Here is a 25089-nt window from a genome sequence, read left to right as displayed (position 1 = left end):
AGAAAATATATTATTCATCTAACAGAAGACGAAGAAAAAGAAAATCAGAGACCCCGGGTTGGCTGCCTATAAGTCTTCCTCTTAACAAAATCATAAAACTCACCAACCGGAATTTTCTTAAGAGGATATTTGGTTCCTGAGAAATATAACTAAAAGCAGAGAAAAAATAAAAAAGGAAACTTTAAATCATAAATTGATGTACTTTCTCAGCAGCCAAAGGAAAAAGATGAGAGAGGACTTTACCGTTAATCAGCGTAGGACTGAAGAGCCTGTGGAGGTCGGCGGATTTAGAACGAAAGAGTCTTTTGCTGGTGCTAGGTTATAGTAATTGAAACGACTTTAAATCCAAACGATGTCGTTTGAGGAGGCCAGAAGCAACTGAAAGAAGCTAGCCCGTTAATATTTTCAAATTAGAGTGTTCTTATTTGCCATCTCAGCATGTAACTAAAAGTCATATGAATAGAAATATAAAAACAAAAAATCATATACAATGAGTTAAAAGGAAAAACAAGAAAAAAAAAAAAAAAAAAGTATATTCTTAGATAGTTAAATATGAAGCATTTAGAATATTAGAATTAAAAATAATAATTACGATTTCAAGAACTCCATCATGAAGTTACCATAACAAATTTATATAATTTTTATTAAATTACTTATTATCTCAAAATTTAAATTCATAGAAAAATTGTGAATTTAATTATTTAATTAATGCTTTAACACTCTTCACATATGAGTTTAATATTTTTCCCAACAAGTGAGGGTCAATACATAAAATATTTAGGGTTAAATTCGCTTTACTCCTGAAGTTTTAGGGATTTTTCAATTCGAACCCTAATGTTTAAAAATTGACAATGTACCCCTTAATGTTTCAAAAAATTTCAATTCAAACCCTCTGTTACTAATTTTTGTCTAATTTGACGGAAATCATTCCATGTGATTGTGGGATGATTTCCATCTAATTAGATGGAAATTAGTAACGGAGGGTCTGAATTGAAATTTTTTGAAACATTAGGGGGTACATTACTAATTTTTAAACATTAGGGTTCGAATTGAAATTTTTTGAAACATTAGGGAGTACATTGCTAATTTTTAAACATTAGGGTTCAAATTGAAAAACATTTGAAACTTCAGAGGTAAAGTGAATTTTTTCCAAATATTTAACTAAATGAGAAATAAATTATGAAGTTAGGGCTTGAAAACTCACATTCTATGTTAAACCGCTAGTTGTCCTAAAAATTTTAACTAATAAAAAAATAATAAATTTAATTATTTAGTTAATACTTTAACATAGGTAAGTGTTTGAGAAATTCCATTTGATAGGATTTTTAGTCAACTAAATGTTGTGTAGGTTTTTGTGTTTATACAACGTCAGTTATTTTGGTCCTTACTGCATGTCCTTTCTTATTGTTTGTCCGACATTAATTGAACTTCAATCATAAACCAGTCTCCAGTCCTAGCCTTGAAGTTTAGAAGCCAAGAGTCTTTAAACTTCCAATTAGCTTCTTTTGTGCCACTAAATCATGAACAAAGTTTTCTTGTACAGAGGATATGTTAGTTTAATAGACTGATTGAAAGAATCTCCTTCAACTCAGTTCGAAACAAAACTTTATCCTCAAATTATCATGTTTTAGTACAATATAGTTTTGTTTTTTCTTTTAATGTCGATCTGAATATTAAAAAAATAACAACAGTAAAAGGTTTTTGTTTTTGAGTTTTAAGTGGCTCTTCTCTCTGGATCAGGCAATATATCTTCTGCATATACTAGAAATGCTAAAAAAAACCTTCTATATTAGCGCAATTTCACGTACATGTTTATCAGTACGGCTTGCATTTTATGTCCTGTGTATACAATACATGACGCAAGTTGGAGGTGCCACACCAGCAATTGAGAACATGTGGCGCCCCCAACTATACATGTGTTTTAAGGTTAAAAAACTAGTATCAAGAGTTACAACTGTAGAATGCATAAGAGATATAAGATCTGCTTAAACATGTTGTCCTTTATTATCTATGCATCTTATGGCTTCCAACAGATGTTCCCCTTTCAGCGGTTTAACCAAATGAGCATCCATTCCTGCCTCAATTGTCCTCTTTGCTTCTGCACTGGATGCATCATGGCCAGTTAATGCAATGATTGGAATATGAACACCATAATCCTTCTCCATTTCCCTTATTTTCTTTGTTGCCTCACACCCATCCATTACAGGCATCTGTCAAACACAAAGATCCCATATGCATTCTGATTGAATATATTATGCAGAAAAGCCATGAAAAAAAATATGAAGGGGAAGGGAAATCATAGTCCTTACCTCACAGTCCATTAGTATATAATCGTATGGAAGATTATTAGAGGATCCATGTTTCCTTTGATCACTTAGACCATTGCAGACTAGCAGTAAAGCTTCCTGCCCATTTTCAGAGCATTCAACAGTTGCACCAAGTCCTACAAGAATGGAGACAGCCACCTTGCGCAGCACTGAATTGTCCTCTGCAACCAGGATCTTCTTCCCACTCAAGAACTTCTCATTGCTCGGGTTACCACACTCTTGTATTTCTGGCTCTTTTGGTGGAAGAGGACTTCTAGATTTGGAATACGTGTTAAATTATTGAATGAATGAATGATTAAATTTTGGGAAAATTCACTTTATTCCTCTAAAGTTTAAGGTGTTGTTCAATTCGAACCCTAATGTTTAAAAATTTGCAATGTACACCCTCTAATGTTTCAAAAAATTTCAATGTACACCCTCCTCCATTACTAATTGCCGTCTAAATACATGGAAATTGCCGGAATAAGAGCAGGTGAGAGGCATCCGCTCCTTTTCTTTTTCACTCCAACACCCACACCACAAAATGGGTTGACGAGAAAAAAATCAAAACATGCGTTGAGTTTTAACGAGGAGCAATTACGTCATTCCACTAGCTAGGTTGGGTGCAAAATTGGAAGACGCATCATAAAAATCCCACGTGAGACGCATGTGATGTCATTTTCGTCTACTTAGACGGCAATTAGTAACGGATGGTGTTAATTGCAAATTTTTGATACATTAAGAGAGTACATTGCAAATTCTCAAACATTGGGATTCAAATTGAAAAACACCTCAAACTTTAGGGGGGTAAAGTGAATTTTTCCCATTAAATTTACTCAATTTTATCAGGTTAAGCTTTTAAAATAAGTGGTTATTTAACGTACCTGACATGAGATAGATTTTGAATGGCTGAAAAGACTTTCTTCCCTGGAGTCTCAGTACTGCTGCCACTATGGTCTTGTATTTCGACTATTTGAGAATTCTCTGCATAAGGCCGAGTTCCTGATGAACTGGGAAGATCTCTAGGCATTTTTGCAGCTTCTGGCATACTTTCTCTCTTCTGTCTGCCCATGTTTCCCTGCAATGTGCCTCCAAACTCAGGAAGAAGCCTTACAACTTCATACAAACAGGAACCAGGAAATGGTTTAGACATGATAACATCATTAGGATCCATCATGTCATCTTCAACACATTTGAAACTGATGCTACACATTGTTGGTTTCTTCAACCACACAACCCTGCAACAAGTATTTTGAAGGCCTTTTCTGAACTCAGCCATAGTCTTGCACAATTCTGGGAACGGTCCAGCACAGGCATCAATCACAATCAGTATGAAGCTTGATGTGCATCTGGGTGTAGTCCTTTTGAAGACTGATAGTATGGAATCTGATCCATCCATTGTACTCAAAGGCATATCCATTTCTACACTGACAGAGTTGCTTGAAGGAGACCTGCTTAAGTACTCATTTGGAGAACTCAATTCTGACTTTGCTGTAGAGTGCTTATATTTTATCTTCCTGAGAATAGAAAGAAGATTTTCCCATTCCTTGACAACTGATACTTTTATGCCTAATTTCTCCATGAATCTTTGTGAAGTCCTCCTTCTCTCATTATTCTCAATAAAGAGAACAACATGGGATGCCTTCAGCTTAGGGCTGGGGCAATGAGTTGCCAACTTGGGACTTGGAGTGCGTATACACAAAGCAGGATTGGGAGTGCTGATAGTCATCTGATAAGGGCAACCTTCTTCAATATCATGGGCCTCTGCTTTTGCAGCATCAGAAGAGATGTTTTCACATATATTGAGTAAAACATTGAATCTAAAGCAAGTGCCCTTCTCGCCAATTTCTTTGTCTACAATTCCTATATCTCCATGCATCAAACGTACCTAGCACAAAATTTGAAAGCATAAATAATCATTTAAGAGAAGCAAAATAGGATAATCAAGCCCCTTTAATGATAATTATATGAATCTAATCCAACTTACTAACTGCATCATCCAAGAACAGTACAATCAATATATAGTTCCATCTTATTAGTATCAGCAGATTTGAAACTCTAGATAAGCAAGAACAAAAGAACTTGACATTTGTGACAAAGTTGGATCATTTACCAGAGACTGAACAATGCCAAGCCCCAAGCCAGTGCCTCCTTGTCCAAGAGCTGTTTCTTTGACTTGAACATAGTTTTCAAAGACTGATTTTTGCTTCTCTTTTGGAATTCCTTTACCTGTGTCATCCACCTCAAATACAAAATCTATAGCATTTGGATCTTGTTGGGCTGCATTCATGGCTTCCAGGTCATTATATGCTTGACTGTTCTTGTAAAACAAGCATGGTAAACAGTTTTTCTTAGAAGCAATTATTGAATTCTGCAGACTGGGTTTCCTAACCCAACCTCGAACTGTTACATGCCCCTCAGAAGTAAATTTAACAGCATTGCTTAGTAAGTTACATAATATCTGCTTAAGTTTTCCCCTGTCACCTTTCACTTGTGAAAATTTGATTATGGAACCATCATATGGATCCAACACTACATCTACTCCCTTTTTGATACCAACAGGATGATATAAGTCAACCACATCCTCCAGAAGTTGGGCCAAATCAAATTCCTCTTCCTCAAGCTGCATCTTGCCCGCTTCGATTTTGCTCATATCAAGAATAGAATTCAATATACCTAAACACATACACAAACACGTGCATCGATATTTTGCAAAGAAGTGTCTGCTAGGAGTACTACAAGTTCCTCACAAACTGAAGATTGTAATAATAAAGCGGTAGTACTCCGAGCGTTTTCCTAAGCTATGAAAAGAGAGGAATTAGTGATAAAAAATTACCTAGTAGGTCCTTAGCACAAGTATCCATTAGTCTAAAATTTGAATGCAATTCAGAAGCAGGGGGAGCTTTATCAAAGCAGAGCTCTATCAAACCAGTAAGAACAGCTAGTGAACCTCGAACATCGTGGCTGGCACTTGCAAAGGCAAGACTCTTATTCATACTTTTCCTCTCTGCCTGTTGAGTTGCTTCCATCTGTTTTATGAGCGCAGCACACAAGTGCATTTCTCGTTTTGCAGCTCTAATGATTATAAGCACAAAGTTTATGATGGAAACAACCATTGTAGCGATCATTAGTATAAGGAGCAACAATGCCAATTTCTTGTTCTTGTGGACAAGTCTGACTAATCCATTTTGAGGGAAACCCAATACATATACCTGAAAAATATATATATATTAAAAAAAAAAAAGGGAAGTAGATACATCATGATCAATTGTTGAACCCATCTGTATACCAAATGTACATTATAGTTATCTAGATATGGGAATGAAATAATGATCACTGGAGCATTTAACAGTACGTGCACACACACTAATTCTTGCCTAGCAAAGACAAAAGAAACAAAAAACAAAAAAAAACAAAAGAAAAACTCATTTCTTATTATTTTCCATAAAGGAAAATGTCTCGGGTAATACATTATTTACTACATGTCCCCCTACAAACTGACGTGACACTACATAATTGGTGATATCATCTAACATACTATATTTAGTGAAAATATTTAATTATTTTACTAATTATAAACTGTCACATCAACTTGAAGAGGGAACTTGTAGTCAAACCTATAGTACTCCTAGCATCACCAATTATGGTCAAGAAGGAAAAAGGTCGAGAACACTTATTTCTGGTGATTTTTCGTATAGGTAAACGTTTCGGGTAGTCGTACAACATTTACTATAATCTCCTTAACAACTAATTTGATAGTTTATAATTTGAGAAATTGCTTAATAGTTTCACCAATTATGAACTGTCAATCAATTTGTACGGAAACTTGTAGTAAAACCTATAGTACCATCACCATCACTCTTCCATAATAAGGAGGAAAAAGGTAAATAACTCTTATTTTTCATGATTTTCCATATAAGAAAATATTTCTGAGTACTACAGTTTTTACTACAACCCCTTAAGAAATTGATGTAACAGTCAATACTGTCACGCCAATTTATAAGAAAACTTATAGTATCTATAATATCATTCTTCCATAAAAAGGAGGAAAAGAGTTGTTATGTAATATATACCTGTATATATTGTGTGTATCACACTTCTCCTAAACACGTACACTTGATAGTTAATATGAAGAAAAAAAAGAATAAAAGGCAAAAGTACGTACCGATTGCACTCCCACTATGTCAAGTGGCAAACAATAAAGCGTGTATTCTTTCTCCTGAATATTCAAAACAGAAGCTCTTGGATTGCCATCTATCAGGTTACAGGAAACATTTCCAACACCACTTATTTGATCCCCATTTGGTTTCATCAACTGGATAGAAACCACATTGCTGTCAAGAACCATATGAGTATTTTGGAGCCCTTGATCTATTAGCACTTTCCCATCTTTGGTAGCCAAATACAAGCTCCCCCCATCTTGATCACGATCCGTGCCTGAAAAAATGGCTGTCAATGCTTCGACCGGAAACCCTAGAGAGATAACTCCTCCTCCATTGATTCTAGCTGAGTTAAGGAAAAGAAGATCTCCAGCATTGTTCCATCCAGTTTCCACTGAGGCATAGCCATATGTAGTACTATTCAAGACAGCTTGAAACCAGCTTGTATTAATCATGCTCATGGGAGGGGATTCAATAGCTTTTCCATATAATTTTCCTGTCTCATTGTTCACAGATTGAATGTAGGAGATGTGCTTCTTTCTTGCATTTGGATCACTCGGATCAAAAGAGAATGAAGAGTTTGAGTACAAGGCAAAAGTTTGATTCCTTTCAGTGTAGTAGGAGAAAAATAGGCCTTCTAACCCAATATACGAAACTTGAGATAAGTATGTAACTGTAGACAATGCTTGAAACAACACAGGAGCCACCTATATATGATAGAAATTATTATTAGATTAATCAAATAACTAAACGAGAAATTAATATTAATATATATGATACAAACCATAGTCTCAATCTCGGAGAATGAGAGTTGATGATCTGCTGATCCATTGAGAGAAGAAGCTAAGACTCTTGCTAAATTTGTTGCAGATGAATTTATTGGATGTAAAAACTTTGCTTTTTCGTCAATTTCAGACACCAATTTGGAGTGAAAATCAAGTGTGTTCAAATTCATGTGGCGCTCTACACGATTGATCATAGCATGCCAACATGGGATCAATAAACTAGTAGTTATCAGCAGTACTGCTAATGCCTGCATTGAGAGTTTCACAGTGAGTGAGTGCAAATTATCACAATTTTGATCTGATAATAAATGATCTGACCCATCAAGCAAATCGATACCGCCAAAATAGGCTGTTGAATATGGCAACTTTCGGTAAATGGAACAAAACCCCAAAGGGTTGCCAACACGACCATCAATAGTCGGTAAAAAAGAACAAACCTGACCATCAGTAGTCGGAAAAGAGAAAATAAAATATGAAAAACAAAATCGTTGACATGACCTGTCTTTTATTTTCTCTTTTCAAAACAAAAACATTAATAAAAAACTCAAGCACAAAACATTTTTAAAAACTATAAAAATAATTACTTGAACCAACGTACAAATCCTAACACATGATCAATATGAAGAATTACCACAAGCGAGAAAAAAGAAACTGGCCGCAACACTAACGATGAACTGAGTCTCTTCATTGATATACGTACTATACTGCAACAAAAAAGTATGAATAAAATTTCTATAAAAAAAAAAAAAAAGGAGTTGATCAAAACTAAAGAGGAAGATCACTAACAAACTTGTTTTGAACTAATTGAATGATAATAGCAAAGCAAGAGATAGAAATTTATCGAGATGCTAAACCTTTTATTACAACTCTGACGTGACAGTTCATAATTAATGAAATAATTAAATATAGTTGACATCCATGATATTCCTTTACTAACTATCTTGGCAGTCTTCTTACGGTTCTTTAACTTTATTGATCACTCCCCCCTCCCATGATTACTTACTTGGAAATATCTTTAATTGTTGATTAATTCATTATAAGACAAAAGGCTCCAAAAACTGAGAGAGAAACTCCTGCATGAGAAATCTGAAAGAGTATTATATATATATACACTGTTGTTGTCTTTTCCTTACCTGTTACTTGCCCTCTTCTATAAAGAGCCTGTCGCCCTCTCTCTGTCTCTCTGTTAATTTTCTACGTACAATTCTCAGAAACATGTTGCTTTGATGGGTGGAATGTTTTCTACGTACAGGATGCCATTACGAATATATGTGAGCCGTTGGATTAATACGCAATCAAGAGATGCAATTAAGAGTTGTTTGGAATTACGTCCGAGAAATAGAACTTTAAAATCAAAAAGAGCTTCTTGAAAGACTTCTTGTAATAGAAAATTTTTCCTTCTTCGCTGAGGAAGAGTCTCCTTGTAATATATGGAAAAATTTTCCTTCTTCGCTGAGGAAGAGTACTTTTCGTAAGGAACTTTCTCCTTGTGCTTTAAGTAAAAGGAGTTTGACCTAGCTACTATGGAAAAATTAGGGTTTTACACAAAAATAGTACGTCTTTCTTTTCTTTCAATAATTAATAGGATTTTTTATTTTTTTTTAAACCCGAAATTGGTTTTTGAGCAATGAATTACAATCGGTAGCTTATAATTATTACCATATAAAATTTTGACGACCGTACCACGACAACCATAATTAGAGTTTTGAATTTTAATTTTTAATTTTTACTAGAGCTTATGATTTTTTATTTTTTATTTTTCCTTCTTTAGTTTAATTACGTCTAGACTGGGGTCTCAAGAACTATGATTGAGTTAATTCTGGTCATAAAATAATTTTGGTTATGGAACAAGAAAAAATAAATAAAAGAAATTACGAAAAATACCTTTTTTCAGAAATGAGAGAGGAACCCAACTGGTAATTACTTATGAGCCCTGTAAAATGAGAATGGGTTTATAAATCTTCTTTTTCAAGCTAGAGAATTATTACACTTTAACCATTTTTTATTTATTAATATGACTAGAAACCACACTTTTATCCCAAACTGATGAGGTAACTGTGCCAATCAGTCATTAGATTACTCTTTATTAGGAAGAAAAAAAAAATCAATGGCTAATTGGCATTGCCACGTCAACAACTTAATGACTAATACCCATTGAAAAATGCTATTTTTCCTTCTTTTGTCCATATCCCGTCCAACTCCATTCATATTTTTTTAAAGAATAATACTACATTTACACCTACTTCCTAATACAATTTTTCTACACTTATAGGTGGCTTTTAAAACCACCATTAGATATAAAATTTATTTTTATTGGATTTTAATTTAATGGTGATTTTAAAAGTTATCTATGGTGTGAAAAAATTGTGTAAATAAATAAGAGTAAAAGTGTAGTATTCATTTTTTTTTAAAAAAAAATATCTACCATTGAATCATGTGAGTCTTACATATCCAATGTTGCATTTAAAAAGAGTTAGACAATAAATGAACAAGAGTTAGAATAATAGCGTGTCGCATTAGCCATTCGCTTTTTTTAACAAAATAAAAGAATAATGCTATAAACTACATTTTTATTTCACAAAAATAAAGAGTAATGCTAGAAACTACATTTTGATCTCACAACTATGTCACATTAATGCTATTCTTTTTCACTTCACCAAAAAAAAAAAAAAAAGTCTTATTTTTATATTACATCAATATTCTTTTTCAAACCAAATCTAAAAAACACTTTTCAAAACCTCTATTGAACATAAGTACTTCAAGTTTTTTTTTTCTTCAAAAAATATGGAACTTCCATTGATGAAATTTCATGAGCATAAAGCTCTTACAACATAGAACATACAACTCTGAAAAATCATAGCCAAAGGCTATGAAGGTTACAAAGTCATAAAAATGACTTCAAGATTCTGCTAACCCATGTACAATTACATTTAAGGATCAAATCTGTTTCATGCAGACTAGATATAGGATATGGGTAGCCCAAATACAAAACAAAAATAAATAAAAAACTAGAAACTAAAAATTTGGCCCTGAGAGTTAAGCCCTAACACCGATCTACTTTATCCTCAACCCGAAGGTCAAGACAACAAATCCATCCTGAACCCGAAGGCCAAGACAAACAAAATAAAAAGCAAAAACCCTACAAGTAGCAGCGGAGGAGTACGGCATCGTAAACATCCCTTCGAAAAACACACATTGGCTGAAGAAGATGATCAGATTTAAGATTAAAAAGACTAGATCTGGATCTAGATCTACAAACTAGATCTAAATCAACCTGCCAAAAACGAAGACTGATGTAGCCGGTGTAGCCGGACAATGCTACCATGAAAGGGGAGAAGATAAGATTTAGATATAGAACTTCCCTCCTCTTGAAGTTATTTTTGGTGTTGTCTAGAAGAAAATATAGAGAAATTCTAGAGAGAAGGCAGAGCCCACACACATTAACCCAATCATATATAGAAGTGGGATAAGTACTTCAAGTTTTAACTTCCCATAGAAGTAGGATAATTTTGAAGTAATTGTCAATGGTTGCACTATCGAAATTTGTGGCTACGTAGAAATTCTTTGGGCCATGGGGAGGATTTTAGCCACCCTAACCAAATTGCAAGGAAGGCTATATAATTCCTTAGGAATACAAAGATATATGCTCAGGTCAATTTAACCATATATATGAGAAGGTAGGTGAAGCTTCAATGGCGTGCCATAACTCGAAGCTTCTTCAGGGGGACAAGTAAAGGTGACCTGGGATGATGGGGACGAGTAAAGGTGACCTGGGATGCTACGGTAGATACTCATAACAAGAAGATGGGTAATTCTATGGAAGAGATATTGGCCGCTTGCAATCGCCAAGATGTAATATTAGTGATCTAGTTGTTGCAAAATATGTTGCCGCTTTATGGGCAATAGTTTTTGCTAAAAAGATGTGGTGCTGTAAGGTGGAACTGGAAGGAGATGCATTATAGATAGTGCAGGCTTTACGAAAGGATGAGAAAAATTGGTGTCACTATAGCCAACTAATTGATGACGCCCGCTTTGTGCTGCAATCTCTTCAACAATGGGGGGTAATATCATATTAGACGGGAGGCGAATGAAGCAGCTCATAAGTTAGCAAAGAGTGCATTCTCTACTACGAAAAAAGTAGCCCACATAGAGAAAGCCCCTCAATGTATTAACAATATTATAATGACCGAATACCCTATTCAAAAGTTTTATCATTGATGAATGGAACAAGCGAATGGTTTAAAAATAAATAAACTTCTCATAGAAAACAAAGAGAACAAAAAAGTTTTTATTACGATTCAATTAAAGAGTGCATCCAATTAATGCTGACTTCAATTTTTCGAGAATATGGTCATTTTAATTTTTTTAGACAATTTTACCCCTCTTAGAAATACTAACTGATTCATCTCCGTTTCATTTGAAATAGAGAATATCCTTCTCCAATTTTCTTGTCTCCCACTCCATAAATTCAATTATTCTTCTATTGATTGTATAGAAACAATTCCATAAATCTCTTTATATATAGTATTTTCTTGTATATATTACACATTGTAGCAAGATATATAAACATAGATCTAGAGAGAGAGAGAGAGAACCTGTAATACCCGCAGCAAAGGAGTGACACAGAAGGAGGAGAGAATCCCTCAATCTTCGTACATTGTCTCTACAGAAGTCACAGTGTTTTCTGATTTATGTGTCGACACTATGCATGCATAGAAAATACATTAAAATACACAAACTAATGCCTTAACAATGACTTAATTAAGAAAATTGCTTCTTCTTTTTATGAAGTATTCGAGGAACTTAAATCCTGCCGCTTGTTGATCAGTTATTAAAACTATTTCTGAGCCGTTGGATATACTAGAATAATAATTCCTTAAGAATATATATACATATAAGAATCGGTATTACTATTCTTTCCTAAAATACACATGAATGGCCAATTATATATTTTTTTTTATTGAAATTGAATTATATTTTGCCTAAATTTCCTAAAATACCTTAACTCTAAAAATTATTTTTGCAAATATTCATTGGTTTTTTCTAAGAAAAAAAAAAAAAAAAAAAAAAGTCTCCATGGGTCAGCCACCACAATCAAAGCTCCACAGCTAGACACAAAAGGGCTTCAAAGGTGGCATGGCCATCCCCCAAACTATTGGCGGAGGTGGTCGCAGCCAACCACAATGCTTCTAGTTGGAGTGACCGACCACCTAAGGCTTGGGGTGGTCACCCATGAAGAAGGTTTTTTTTTTTTTTTTTAATTTTCTTTTCTTTTTAGGAAAATAAAATCGAATGTTTTTTGGAAGGATAGTTATTCCTCTGCTTTTTGGGTGATTATTCCTATAAATAATAAATTAAACAAACCAAACAACAAATATGAATAACTATTTCATTCTTGTCTACCAAATGTGGAGCAGTCCGGTACGTTGTACGTACTTGGGCAAAATATAATTGATACTATTAATAAAATGACAGGAAACTAATAAAAATTCTTTTTTTTTTTTTTCTGCAACGTTTTTGTGTGTGTGTATATATATATATAACCCCTTTTTCAATTTTTTTTTTTTTTTTTTAATGGGGGTAGAGCACCCTGGCCGGCCTCCTTACAGTTGCCCCTCCAAGATGGACTTACCATACACCACACATTGCACATATTCAAAGTTTCATAGTAGTGTTGAGCCTTCCATCTAATTAATGCAAATTATGCAATGATAATCATTTAAATCCTAATTAAAGTGCTACCAAATCGTTTAATTCTTATATTTTCTCAAGTATGTATCATTCAGGAATACATACATACATGCATACATAGATATATAAGGGGAAAACAATGCAATCAATAGCCTTGAGTTTTTAGGTACAATTAGAGAAATGCTTCAGTGCAATATAATGTCTACATTTTGCCAATTTTTAGTAATGTGGCAGATGGACAATCACATGAAAGGGAGGATTCAAGTTTGAAATTTGAATTCCAATCCTCTCTCCCTATCAGACAAGTCACTAAATATGGGCCAAATGTGAGCATTATATTGCACTGTAGCATACCTTGGTACAATTATATATGACAAGGGATGTGTTTACCGATGATAATTATTTCTAAAATGCATTGATGAGGAATGTGTTACTAATGATGAGAGATTAATTAGTTGTATTTTTTCTAATTCATTTAAGTGTCCTTCACTCCATAAATTAGATTTTTTAAGATATTGACTTCTTGTGAGGAAACCCTAGATTTTTATTTCCTTAGTAAGTTGTATGACTTGTATCCACATATTTTAATTCTATTTCCCTAATATGCTATTTCCTTCTAAGCTAAACCCTAGATTTTCTTACCTAAATAAAACTTTTGTTCTATTCTATAAATTCAATGTAGTTCTTGACTTGCCGTATGGCAATTCAGTGAAGAATTGAGAAACATAATTTTGCCTAAGACAAATTGAAGGTTGATCGATCGCCTCAAAGTAATCAATTGGAGATTCGATTCCCTCGAAGCGATCGATTTATCTGTTTTTCTTTTTATTTCCTGATTTTCAATAGATAGAAACCTTTGGTTCCTACACGTACGGATTTAGATTTAAGGCTAGGTATGCTGAGAACTTTGCATTCCTGCTTTCAGATCCAAATTTAAGCCTACAAAATGATCTTAATTTCCATTCACATTTGAGCTTTGAACATTACCCTTACATAGAGGGACCTAATTGAGTAGCCCTTGCATCTTAATTACTGCGGCCTTCCTAGCTACAAGGTGAACCTTGAATGGCCACTTATGAAGAATATATATTATAATTAGAATTAGAAATGGTGTTTGGATGTAAAATTACACAGGATTTAATCCAATAATAAAGATGCAGGGAGAAAGAAATTCAAATTTACTTCATTTAATTTCTTTCTCAAAAAGTTTTAGATCCTGCTTTTTCTTTTTTTCACTACAGTTTCAAATCCTTTTTTTTTTTTTTTTAACATATTTACGCAATGTGGGAGAGAAATGGAGAAGGAGATTCAATCTAGTGACTTTCGCCTCATAAGACATGGTCTCCAGCCGATTGAACTATCCCTTGAGAACCAGATCCTATTAATTTATACGGATTTGCAAAGTTGTATAGCCATGGGCCTTAAAATTATAAAGAAGCAAGCGAAAAGGCCAGGAAAAGAAAGAGCAAACTGATTATCTAATGCTAATTTCATAAAATAAAAATTTTAAAAAGATTTACTGACAAAATGATCTCATATATATCATATTCTTGTTGAACCTCCTCCATTTAGATGAGAGGATTCAGAAGTTGTCACGGATTTATTAAACTTAATTTAGCTGATATATTTTTCCCTATTTCATGATTTGTGGCAATTCAAAAAATTAGCATGCAAGTTCTTATTCCATTTATGTCTTTCATGTTCATTTTTTATACTCTTTATTTTCTTCCACTTGCTTAAGATTTTCTAAGGATAATGAACTTGTATATATAATAGAAGTTTATCACAGATCATCATTATCTCCTGTAAAAAGGGGGAAAAAATCCTTAGAACAAACTAAATAAGGAAAGAAAAAAAATCAACCAAATTAAATCTACTTGTGAAAAACAAACTAAATGTATATACCCTTTAATTTCTGCAAGTCATCTGTAAATGAATGGCATATGAAATGATTATATATCTATAAATCTATTTTCTCACATTTCATTGATCAATGAATGGAGAGATATACAGTAGAGTAGACTTAACCCACCATAAAATAAGAGAAAAATGAAGCTATGCTTGAGAGAGAGACAGAGAGAGAAAGAGAGAGAGAGAAGAAGGAGAAAACCTGTCTTCCTATGTACCTTTGTCTAGAACAGACGTCAGTTTCAGTGTTTTGCTGGTTTCTATGTCAAATGTATGAGGACTGCAGTTTCTCATGTCAGAAGAAATCAGTCTGTCTGTCTCTCATATATAGTCTCTAATATGGAAGTGCAGTGGCATTGTTCTTGCGCAACGTGTAGAAACTTTTGAAAAGTGGGAAGCCTATTTTGGTACTTTTGAGTGACAAATATATATATATATATATATATATATATATATGCTTACCGTGGTATAAGACAAAGTAAAAATGGGATTGATTGAGTTAACTCTAATTCTACTTATTTAATTAAACGAGTTAAACTCTTTAATCATAATCAGCTTATAATTTTTTTTATTATAGGTTCGTGTTAGATTAATGGGCTGTATCAAAAATTGTCCACCTTTACATCGCTTGTAGGATTCAAGTTATAACGAGACCCATTTAATTAAACCGATCAAACCCATTAACCTTAATTCTCTATTTTATATTGGGTTCGTGTCGAATTTATAAATTGTGTCAAAAATTGACAGCCAAAACCACTCTTGCTATAAACAAGAAAGAAAACCACCAAAGAAAAAACCATAGGGTAAGAATTCTAGAGGTCCACAGGAAAATTAATACTAGGAATTATGTTGACAACTTAACCAGCACCTAGTTTTTTTTTTCAACTAATAGCTTCCATATTTGAGATGATTCTGATCTCTCAAAAAGCAGGACAGTTGTAAATAGTGACTAAATGACATACGCTTAAGAGTTTATCAGTTTGTTAATTTATACACAATGAATAGGTTGAATTAATATTATTGTTAGAAATTTAAAGCATAACAAGCTCTAAAAAATTAATTATGCTTTCGGCGCGCGAAAAAGCTAAGATTCTGAACCGACAAAGCTTCTTTTTTTTTTCAAGCTGGGTTTGAAGATATTTGTATAACCCGATCTATTAAACTAACAATTATTCTTAAAGCACGTGATTTTTACATGCATTTATGTCAATTTAATACACAGAATTTTCGTCATTTCCTACCACCCATGTTAGAAGAAAATTTTGTTCATTCCATTTCTATATTTTTTTTTTTTCTAATAAATTTGTTCATTCTAAATTCTTATAAAAGACAGCAAATTATAAATTTGTCAGCATTGCATTTGTTATGTTATTTTCATCCAAAAAAAGTTGTATGTTGGATGCTTCCTTTAACTTTAGTGTAAATACAAATGATAAGGTTCAATAGTCCAGTCAGAGGCGGAATCACCTTGGTCCGCTTGGGGGTCGTGCCCAAAAGAATAAATTATATATATATATATATATATATATATATGTATTAGACCTTTAAAAATTAATTTCTTCTCTCTCAAATTTTTTTTTTTAAGTTTCACCCCCGTTCCAAACTAAAAGTTATAGTTCTACCCCTAAGTCCAGTCTAGCTTGGTTTCCATGAATCAAAGTAATTTTTCAAGAGCTAGCTAAGTTCTACCATTGCTTAAGATAAAATTAAATGCGCAAATTAAGGTTATCTAAATATTTCACATATTCATTATGTGTATTGTTTGCTTCAATTTCATCTCTAATCTTGTCCCAACTCCTCAATATTGATCCAAACAAATATATATTCATCCTATTTTTATTTTATTTTTAGTGAAAATTTCAGGCTTTCATTAAGATCATCAAGCAATACAACTCTCTAAAGTTACAACATCATTCTTCCATCCATATTCGTCCTAGTTGAGAATATGTCTTCTGTAAGGTTATTTTTAATGCACATTAGGTGTTTATTAAATGAAAATATAGGTACCTAGATTCAGTACTTGTGTGAGGTGGATTTCCTCGACTTTACAGTTCATTGAAATTGTTTAAATATTAATGACACAGTAAAATTTTGTTTAATGGCAGGTAATAATCAAGACTCTTGTAATCCAAAAAGATACTGAATTAATATGCACTTGATTGCCTTAATATTTTCTACTTTTTTTTTTCTTTTCTTTTTTTGTGACATGTCCACGTAAGGGAAGGGAAATGGGGGATTCGAACTAATGACCTCCGCTTCATTAGACGTGGTCCACAACCGATTGAGCTATCCCTTGGAGACATGTTTTTAAATAGTTCTTCAGCCTACATGGCCAACTAAAACATTTACGAACTTAATTGAAGTCAAGAAATTCCACCATAAGCATACTTGGGTTGAAGATTCTATTGATTGATTATAACCAATCTTGGTAGTGGAATATCAGTACTGTAATTTAATTTATCATAAATATCAGTAATGTTTCTTCCGGTTTGATTAGGTGGCCCATTACCTTAAGATTTTTTATTTATTTTTAATGAATAACCAAGTATCTACTTACAACTCAAAATTCCACTCAATTTTGGAAGTATGTTTTGAAATATGACAGTTTTTCGACAATTTCGTCTATTAAATTGACGTTTATCTTTAAAACGTTTGATTCTTATGTACATTTTTAATAGGATATCGTGCATGTGATTTTCACGTGAATTTTTAAAAATACACGTGCTTTAAAGACAAATGTCAATTTAATAAACTGAATTAGAGAAATTTCTTTCGCCATGAAGAAAACTTGTTCCTTTGCATTCAATAAACTGAACAAGACAAAAGATGGCTCCCTTTTTTTTTTTTGATAAGTAAATATGATATAAAAGAGCGCAGAGGGGCGCAACCCATATACACGGGAAGTATACAAGAGAGCGCCTAAGAGGGAGAAAAATGAACAAGAAAATCAGAGAAGCTAATTCCTATAGGAGCTAGCCAAGCGGCCGTCCAGGAATACAAAGTAAAGAAGAAAAAATGAGTCAATTCCTCTATAGTCCTAGTGGAGTTTTCAAAGCATCTAGCATTCCTTTCATTCCAAATACACCACATAAGACACAAAGGGATCATCTTCCACACTACCGCGCTTCGAGAACTTCCTCCCGACCACCAACAATCGAACAAGCCCCTCACCTTGCAAGGCATGACCCAAAACAGCCCAAACCGATCAAAAATAGTATGCCAAAGAACACTTGCAATCTCGCAATGGAGAAGAAGATGATCAACCGACTCTCCATTCTTCTTGCACATACAACACCATTCCACTACCACTATGTTCCTCTTCCGCAGGGTGTCGTGAGTCAAAATTTTGCCTAAGGCCGCGGTCCACCCGAAAAAAGCCACTCGCAATGGCACCTTTGTCCGCCAAATGCTCTTCCAAGGAAACAATTCATGATCACATTTGGACAAGGCCTTGAAGAGGGACTTAACCTCGAAATTGCCTTTCTTAGACGAAGACCATCGAATACAATCCATAGAACCTAAGGATATCTTGTACGAATACAACCGGTCAAAAAAGGAGGAAATCAAATCCATCTCCCAATCCTGAACCGACCTCACAAAAATGACATTCCATTCGACAACCCCATTCCTCCAAATAAAGTTATCCTTCACCCAAGCTTCTTTATGTCTGGCTATGCTGTACAAAGACGAGAAAGCATGCTTCAAAGAGGAGTCCCCACACCAGATATCATGCCAAAAACGAACTTTTGAACCCACCCCCACCTCATAATGAATACCTTTGGCAAAAAAATTCCAACCTTGCCTAATGTGCTTCCATAAACCCACACCATGGGAACCCGAAACCTCCTTTGTGCACCAACCACCCTCCTGATCTTCATATTTAGCTTTGATAACCTTATACCATAGAGCCTCACTCTCATTAGCATATCTCCAAAGCCATTTACCCAGAAGCGCTTGATTAAAATGATGCAACTTACGGATGCCAAGCCCACCATACCGAAGGGGACGACAGACTTGATCCCAATTTACAAGATGTAGCTTATGCTCTTCTCCCATCCCTCCCCATAGGAAGTCTCTTTGTACTTTCTCAAGTCTTTTAGCTACACTTATAGGAATTGGAAACAGAGACAAAAAGTAAGTCGGAAGATTAGAGAGCGTACTCTTAATGAGAGTTAAACGGCCTCCTTTAGAGAGATACATTCTCTTCCAACCTGCCATCTGACGCTCCATTTTTTCGATCACATCATTCCACATAACCTTATCCTTATGCCCCGCCCCAAGAGGGAGACCTAAATACTTCATCGGCAAGTCGGCAACACTACACCCAAGAATATTAGCTAAAACCCCTATGTTCTCCACCTCACCAATAGCCACAATTTTAGATTTACCAAGATTCACTCTCAAGCCCGACACAGCTTCAAAACATAGAAGAATGAGACGCACATACCGGATTTGCTCGATAGAATCTTCACAGAAAATCAATGTGTCATCAGCAAATAAAGAGTGAGAAACCACTAACTCCGATAACCCCCTATTTCCCACCGAAAAACCAGTCAAAAAGCCTTGGTCAACCGACACATTCACCATCTTACTCAAGGCCTCCATAACCAGCACAAAAAGTAACGGAGAAAGGGGATCCCCTTGCCGAATTCCCCTTGAGCTATTAAAGAAGCCTTCCGGAGAACCATTCACAAGAATGGAAAATCTTACCGAAGTAATACACCACTCCATCCACGCCCTCCACCTCTCACCAAACCCACACCTACGCAGCAAATACAACACAAAGTCCCAATTCACATGATCGTAGGCCTTCTCCAAATCTAATTTGCAAAGAACACCGGGCACCCCTGACTTCATGCGACTATCCACACTTTCATTTGCAATAAGGACAGAATCTAGGATTTGGCGGCCCCCAATAAAAGCATTTTGAGAGTATGATATGATCTTACCCAACACAGTTCTCATCCTGATAGCAAGAACCTTAGAAACAATTTTGTACACCCCTCCCACCAAACTAATAGGCCGAAAATCCTTCATCTCCACCGCATCCGCCTTTTTTGGGATCAAGGAAATAAAAGTTGCATTCAAGCTCCTCACCAATTGCCGTCTACGATGGAACTCGGCAAAAACCGCCATGACATCATGTTTGACAACACCCCAGCAGGCTTGAAAAAAAGCCATGGAGAAACCATCTGGACCCGGAGCCTTATCACCATCCATGCCTTTAACCACCTCCCAAACTTCCTTTTCCTCAAAATCTCTTTCCAACCACCTATTATCCTCCTCATCTATGGACAAAAAAGGCTGGTTGTCCATTCTAGGTCGCCACGTGCTTTGTTCCGTGTATAAGCTTTGATAATAACTCACAATGTGAGCTTTTACCTCAGCTGGATCATCGGAAAGAACACCATTAATACGCAACTCTTCCACACGATTGTACCTGCGGTGAGAGTTTGCCATCTTGTGAAAGAAACGAGTATTGCGGTCCCCCTCCTTGAGCCACAAAGTTCTTGATTTTTGACGCCAATGGATTTCTTCACAAAGCAAGGTGTTCTCCAATTCTCTCACCATATCCACCTTTCGGACCTTTTCCTCCTGTGCTAACCCTCTTTCCTCTGCCAATTCATCCAACTCTTGAATACCTCCCAATAGCTCCTTTTTCTTTCTCCCAATGTCCCCAAACTCCTCCTCATTCCACTTTTTCAAATCCAATTTGAGAGATTTCAATTTTTTTGCAAGCACAAAACTAGGTAAACCCTCAAATGAATAAGTTCCCCACCAAGAGCTAACCTTATCAACAAAGCCTTCAGCTTTAAGCCACATATTTTGAAATTTAAAGCTCTTATTACCTCCACAAGGGGCCCCACAATCCAATAATAAAGGGAAGTGATCGGATATCAAGCGCTGAAGTCTTCTTTGTGACACTGCAGGGTAATGATCTTCCCAATCCGAGGAAATCAAGAAACGGTCAATTCTAGACCAGCTCTCATTTTCTTGATTATTAGACCACGTAAATTGACCCCCCATCAAGGGCATGTCCACCAAATTGTTCTCTGAGATGAAATCCGAGAAATCCATCATGCCAGTGGAATAGTAAGAAACACTGGAGCGCTCACTAGGGAACCGAACGATATTAAAATCCCCTCCAAAGCACCAAGGAACCTCCCACACATTCATCAAACCAGCCAACTCTTCCCAAAGAGCCCTTCTCTCCCCATCCTCATTCGGACCATAAACCCCCCCAAAAGCCCACTCCCAATTATCCTCCACATTTTGAAAAGAGCAAGCCAAGGAGAAATGCCCCACATACTCCTCCTTACACTCCACCACCCTCCTATCCCACATCAATAACATCCCCCCCGACAAACCATTCGACCCTTTAAACTTCCATCCTACATGTTGGCCTCCCCAAAGACTATGAACCACCTCTCGGGAAATATCCTCCATCTTCGTCTCAATCAAACATACTACATCTACTTTCCACTCTTTCAATAAACCCCTAATACGCAACCTTTTTTTGAGGGCATTCAACCCTCTCACATTCTTAATCCCTAGATTCCCTACATTGTTCTTTAGATTCTGTAAATCCCAAAATATATGGTAAGAAAGCAGACAAAATGAAAGAATAAGGTTTTGAAGATTGTATTAGTAATAGGAAATCCAAATTAACCAAGAGGATGTCATTAAAAAAATTGAACATAAAAACACTTACAAATACAAAAATGTAACAACTAACAAAAATATACAACACTACACCAGTAAGCCCAGTCTCAAAAAATAAACTACAAATCATACCAAAAGTTGGGCAGTCAAGTGTGGATTTTAGTCAAGACGATTGCAGAATCATTGGCCCTGAGCAAGTAACTCAAGTGTACTGCTCACTAGCTTTAATAGGATCTCTTCTCTTAACCCTTTTCTTCATCATGTCAGCCCACCTCGCAAAGACATTGGATTCTTCAAACTTACCAGCAAACTTCATCTTCCGAGCCAAGTCCTCGAGTATGTCTGGTTTCCCAGCTCTTGAGAAATCAGCTGCAAACCTGTTGTAATCAAGCTGAGGTGCTTTCATTCCTTTCTCTATCATTTCCTCCAAATATTTACAAGCATCTCCCGATCTTCCCTGACTTATGAGCCCTCTAATGAACACCGTATAGGAATTATCGTCCGGGCAGCACCCCTTCTGGATCATCTCATCCCAAACTGCATGACCCATTTCGTAGTTTCTTGTTTGAAAGTAGGATTTCATTATCATGTTATAAGTGTGGATTGATGGCTCAATGCCACTCTCAATCATCTTCTTATATATCCTCACCGCATCATCTGGCATTCGTCGATTCGTCATCAATTTAATCAATGCATTGTATGTGCGTCCATCAGGAGGGCAACTCTTTTCTTTCATCTCCTTCAGCAATCCAAATACCATGTTCATATTCTTCTGGTTCCCAAATCCCGTGATCAAACATGTGTAAACCACAGCATCTGGCTGGCATCCAGATTCAATCATTTCATTAAAATATTCAACCGCTTCTCCCATCTTTGTTTGCTTGCATAAATCCCGAATCAAAATGGTATAGCTCCTAGCATCGGCGGATGGACGCTTGTCCTTCATGACTTCAAACAACTTGATGGCGTCAGACCTCTTCTTACACCTCAACAACCCTTCAAGCATAATATTGTGTGCAACTATATCAGGCTTAAATCCCTTTTCAATCATCTCATTCCACACCCTGCCTGCTTCCATCAAATTCTTTACTCTGCACCAACCATTAAGCAGTACTGTATAAGTTTGCAAATTAGGTGTAAACCTACCTTTCAACTTCTCAAAAAGTGTCTGCGCTTCTTTACCAAGCTTTGCCCTCCCAAGAGTATCAAGCAAGCAATTAATTGTATCAGCACCGACTTTGAATTTATACTTCTTCATCAGCTCAAAAGTTCCAACAGCTTTCTTCCTTTCCTTTGCAGCGGCAAAAGCTTTAATTGCAATCATAAAAGTCTCAATTGTCAAAAGCCCTTTCTCACCCATCTCTTCAAGCATTGACACCATGGTCTCAAACTGCCTCGTCTTCCCTAATACATTCATCATCACATTATACGTCCTTGAATCATGGGCAAACCCCGGCTTCTGTCCCACCCAACAGAAAAACCGAAATGCCGGTTTTCGAGCATGTTTGAACCGTTGCAACACATCCACAACCAAATCATGAGACAAATCGATCCCACATTCATCTAGAACCGTCTCCATGTTCCTATCCAGTGCAAACAATTCATCGATCACTTTGCATACCCTACTGACCTCATTCGGGTCCACATTCGACTTAGCCCCAACTCCTTCGGTACAATCACCATCACCATCACCATTATCATCATCCCCACTCTCATTTTCGGCATCAGAATCTATGCCACCGCCTGTCACACTAGCAAACCCCCTATAACCAAAATCTAACACTTTTCCTGGTAAATTCACAATGGGCAACACTGGAAGTCTAACACTGATGACCCTACAGTTTGCACTCAGCAGATTTTCTTTTGTGACACGACAAAACCCCCTGTACCTAAAATCTAGCATTTTTCCTCGTAAATTAACAATGGGAAATGACCCAATTCCAGGATTGACATTTCTAGAGCTGGAAATTAGCAATTTTTCTTGTAAATCAGAGAGTGAAGTGGGGTGTGGCAAAAGAAGTGGAACTTGACAATAAGAATGATAGAGACTATAATGAGAATGAGAATGAAGCATACGAGACAGGGGCATAGAGCTACCATTAGGAAGTCGCACTTGCTCTCCGCGTTGCCGTTCTTGTCCTCGTCCCTGATCGAGCGCGCGTAGCTGGGTGGTGGTGAAGTGGCCATTGCGGTTGGGTATTGCCGTTGAATGGAGCTGAGAGTGTTGGTACTGACTCACCAAGTTCGATGCTTTGATGGGTTTTCTTAGAGAGAGCGTCATCGGGTAGCCATATATGTGATTGGAGGATCGATCGGTGCGCCGGTTGGTAGTGGAAGGTGGCGATGGCGGGTGAGAGAGGGACAGTGCGTCTAGAACGATAAAGTTCAATGGCCAAAGTAAAACGAAAATGGGCAAATGCGTCATCTACTTAACTTGTCGCAACTAAATGAGGAGCATTTTACAACGAAAAGTTTCGTCTTAACAGAATATGTCATCAAATGGTGATACGAATAGAGATGAATGACAGAATGAGGGGTGCAAGGGTAAAAAAAAAAACATAACATCTCTCATAATTGTCTATCCCATTTTAAATCACAAAAGGGTTATTTTCGCAAAATTTTTACGGGGTGCTTTTTACTTCTTGATTATGATATAACATAAACATAAAGGTAAAAGTAACTTTAAGATTTTGTGTTTTGATTTATTTGTTAATACTTTTATTTTATTTTTGTTAAAAAATGTTTTCCAACCGAGCCTTTGGCTGGTTGTCCATATCAAATGGGTTTCCTTTTCATTTCATCTAACCTCTTATGATGCCGGTAAAGTTAAATGTCATTCTTTAGTGTCTCTCCAAAATTGATGTGGCTTTAAACTTATTATTAGATTTGTGATAAATCAATATTGAATTTTGATTTAGAAAAAAATATAAAAAAAGCCCCCCAAATTATTAGTTGTTTTTAATTTAGTCCCCTAATGTTCTAAAAGTGATAAAGTAGTCCCCAAACTATCAAACTATTGCATTTTAGCCACTCCGTTAGTCAAAACCGTCAGTTTGGATGGAAACTGCAAAACGACGTCGTTTTATTACGGGTAAGTTACTATAATGCAATTTTATGAAGAAAAAAAAAAAAAAAAAAATTTGGGAAAAATATAAAAAAGCTTCATAAACTACCAACCGTTTTCATTTTAGCCCCTTAATGTTCAGAAAGTGATAAAGTAGCCTCCAAACTACCAAACAATTGTAATTTGGCCACTCCGTTAGTCATTACCGTCAAATATGATTAAGAATTTAAAACTACGTCGTTTTGGCAATGATAAGTTACCAAAATGCCCTTTTTGGAAAAAAGAAATCATATTAAAACAAACAAGCAAAACGGCCAAAATGCCCTTTTTGGAAAAAAGAAATCATATTAAAACAAACAAGCAAAACGGCGCCGTTTTGCTTGAAATTAGGTTTCCTTACATTTACCAAAACGGCGCCACTTTGGTAAGTGTTAGGAATTAAAAGAAAAACCCTAGACCCCACGTATGTGACCCATGAAAAAACCGCCAACCCCAGTTTATCTCTCTCTCCA

At 35.7% G+C, this 25089-nt stretch overlaps 2 protein-coding genes across 3 annotated transcripts; both read right to left on the bottom strand.

The window, feature by feature from the left end:
- Positions 1-1844: 1844 nt before the first annotated feature.
- On the bottom strand, positions 1845-21297 carry CKI1 (Signal transduction histidine kinase). The gene is made up of 11 exons (XM_088513538.1): positions 20641-21297; positions 20233-20547; positions 19561-19701; positions 19210-19449; positions 7251-7499; positions 6472-7173; positions 5143-5518; positions 4420-4982; positions 3191-4194; positions 2310-2577; positions 1845-2210 (listed from the first exon to the last, which is right to left on the bottom strand). Exons 1-11 carry the CDS (start codon positions 21295-21297, stop codon positions 1986-1988), a joined length of 4740 nt encoding a protein of 1579 aa, XP_088369664.1. The 3' UTR covers positions 1845-1985.
- Positions 21298-21476: 179 nt separating this feature from the next.
- On the bottom strand, positions 21477-23896 carry LOC132170674 (uncharacterized). Of its 2 annotated transcripts, XM_059581739.2 has the most exons (2): positions 23611-23689; positions 21477-23474 (listed from the first exon to the last, which is right to left on the bottom strand). In XM_059581739.2, exon 2 carries the CDS (start codon positions 23414-23416, stop codon positions 21716-21718), a length of 1701 nt encoding a protein of 566 aa, XP_059437722.2. In that variant the 5' UTR covers positions 23417-23474; positions 23611-23689; the 3' UTR covers positions 21477-21715. The 2 variants fall into 2 exon arrangements, with proteins under 2 accessions (XP_059437722.2, XP_088366595.1); XM_088510469.1 differs by having other exon boundaries at positions 21477-23896.
- Positions 23897-25089: the final 1193 nt, after the last annotated feature.

Source organism: Corylus avellana, chromosome 1 (assembly GCF_965113065.1).
Source record: "Corylus avellana chromosome 1, dhCorAvel1.hap1.2, whole genome shotgun sequence".
Taxonomy (NCBI): domain Eukaryota; kingdom Viridiplantae; phylum Streptophyta; class Magnoliopsida; order Fagales; family Betulaceae; genus Corylus; species Corylus avellana.
This window is presented reverse-complemented; position numbering and strand designations above follow the sequence as displayed.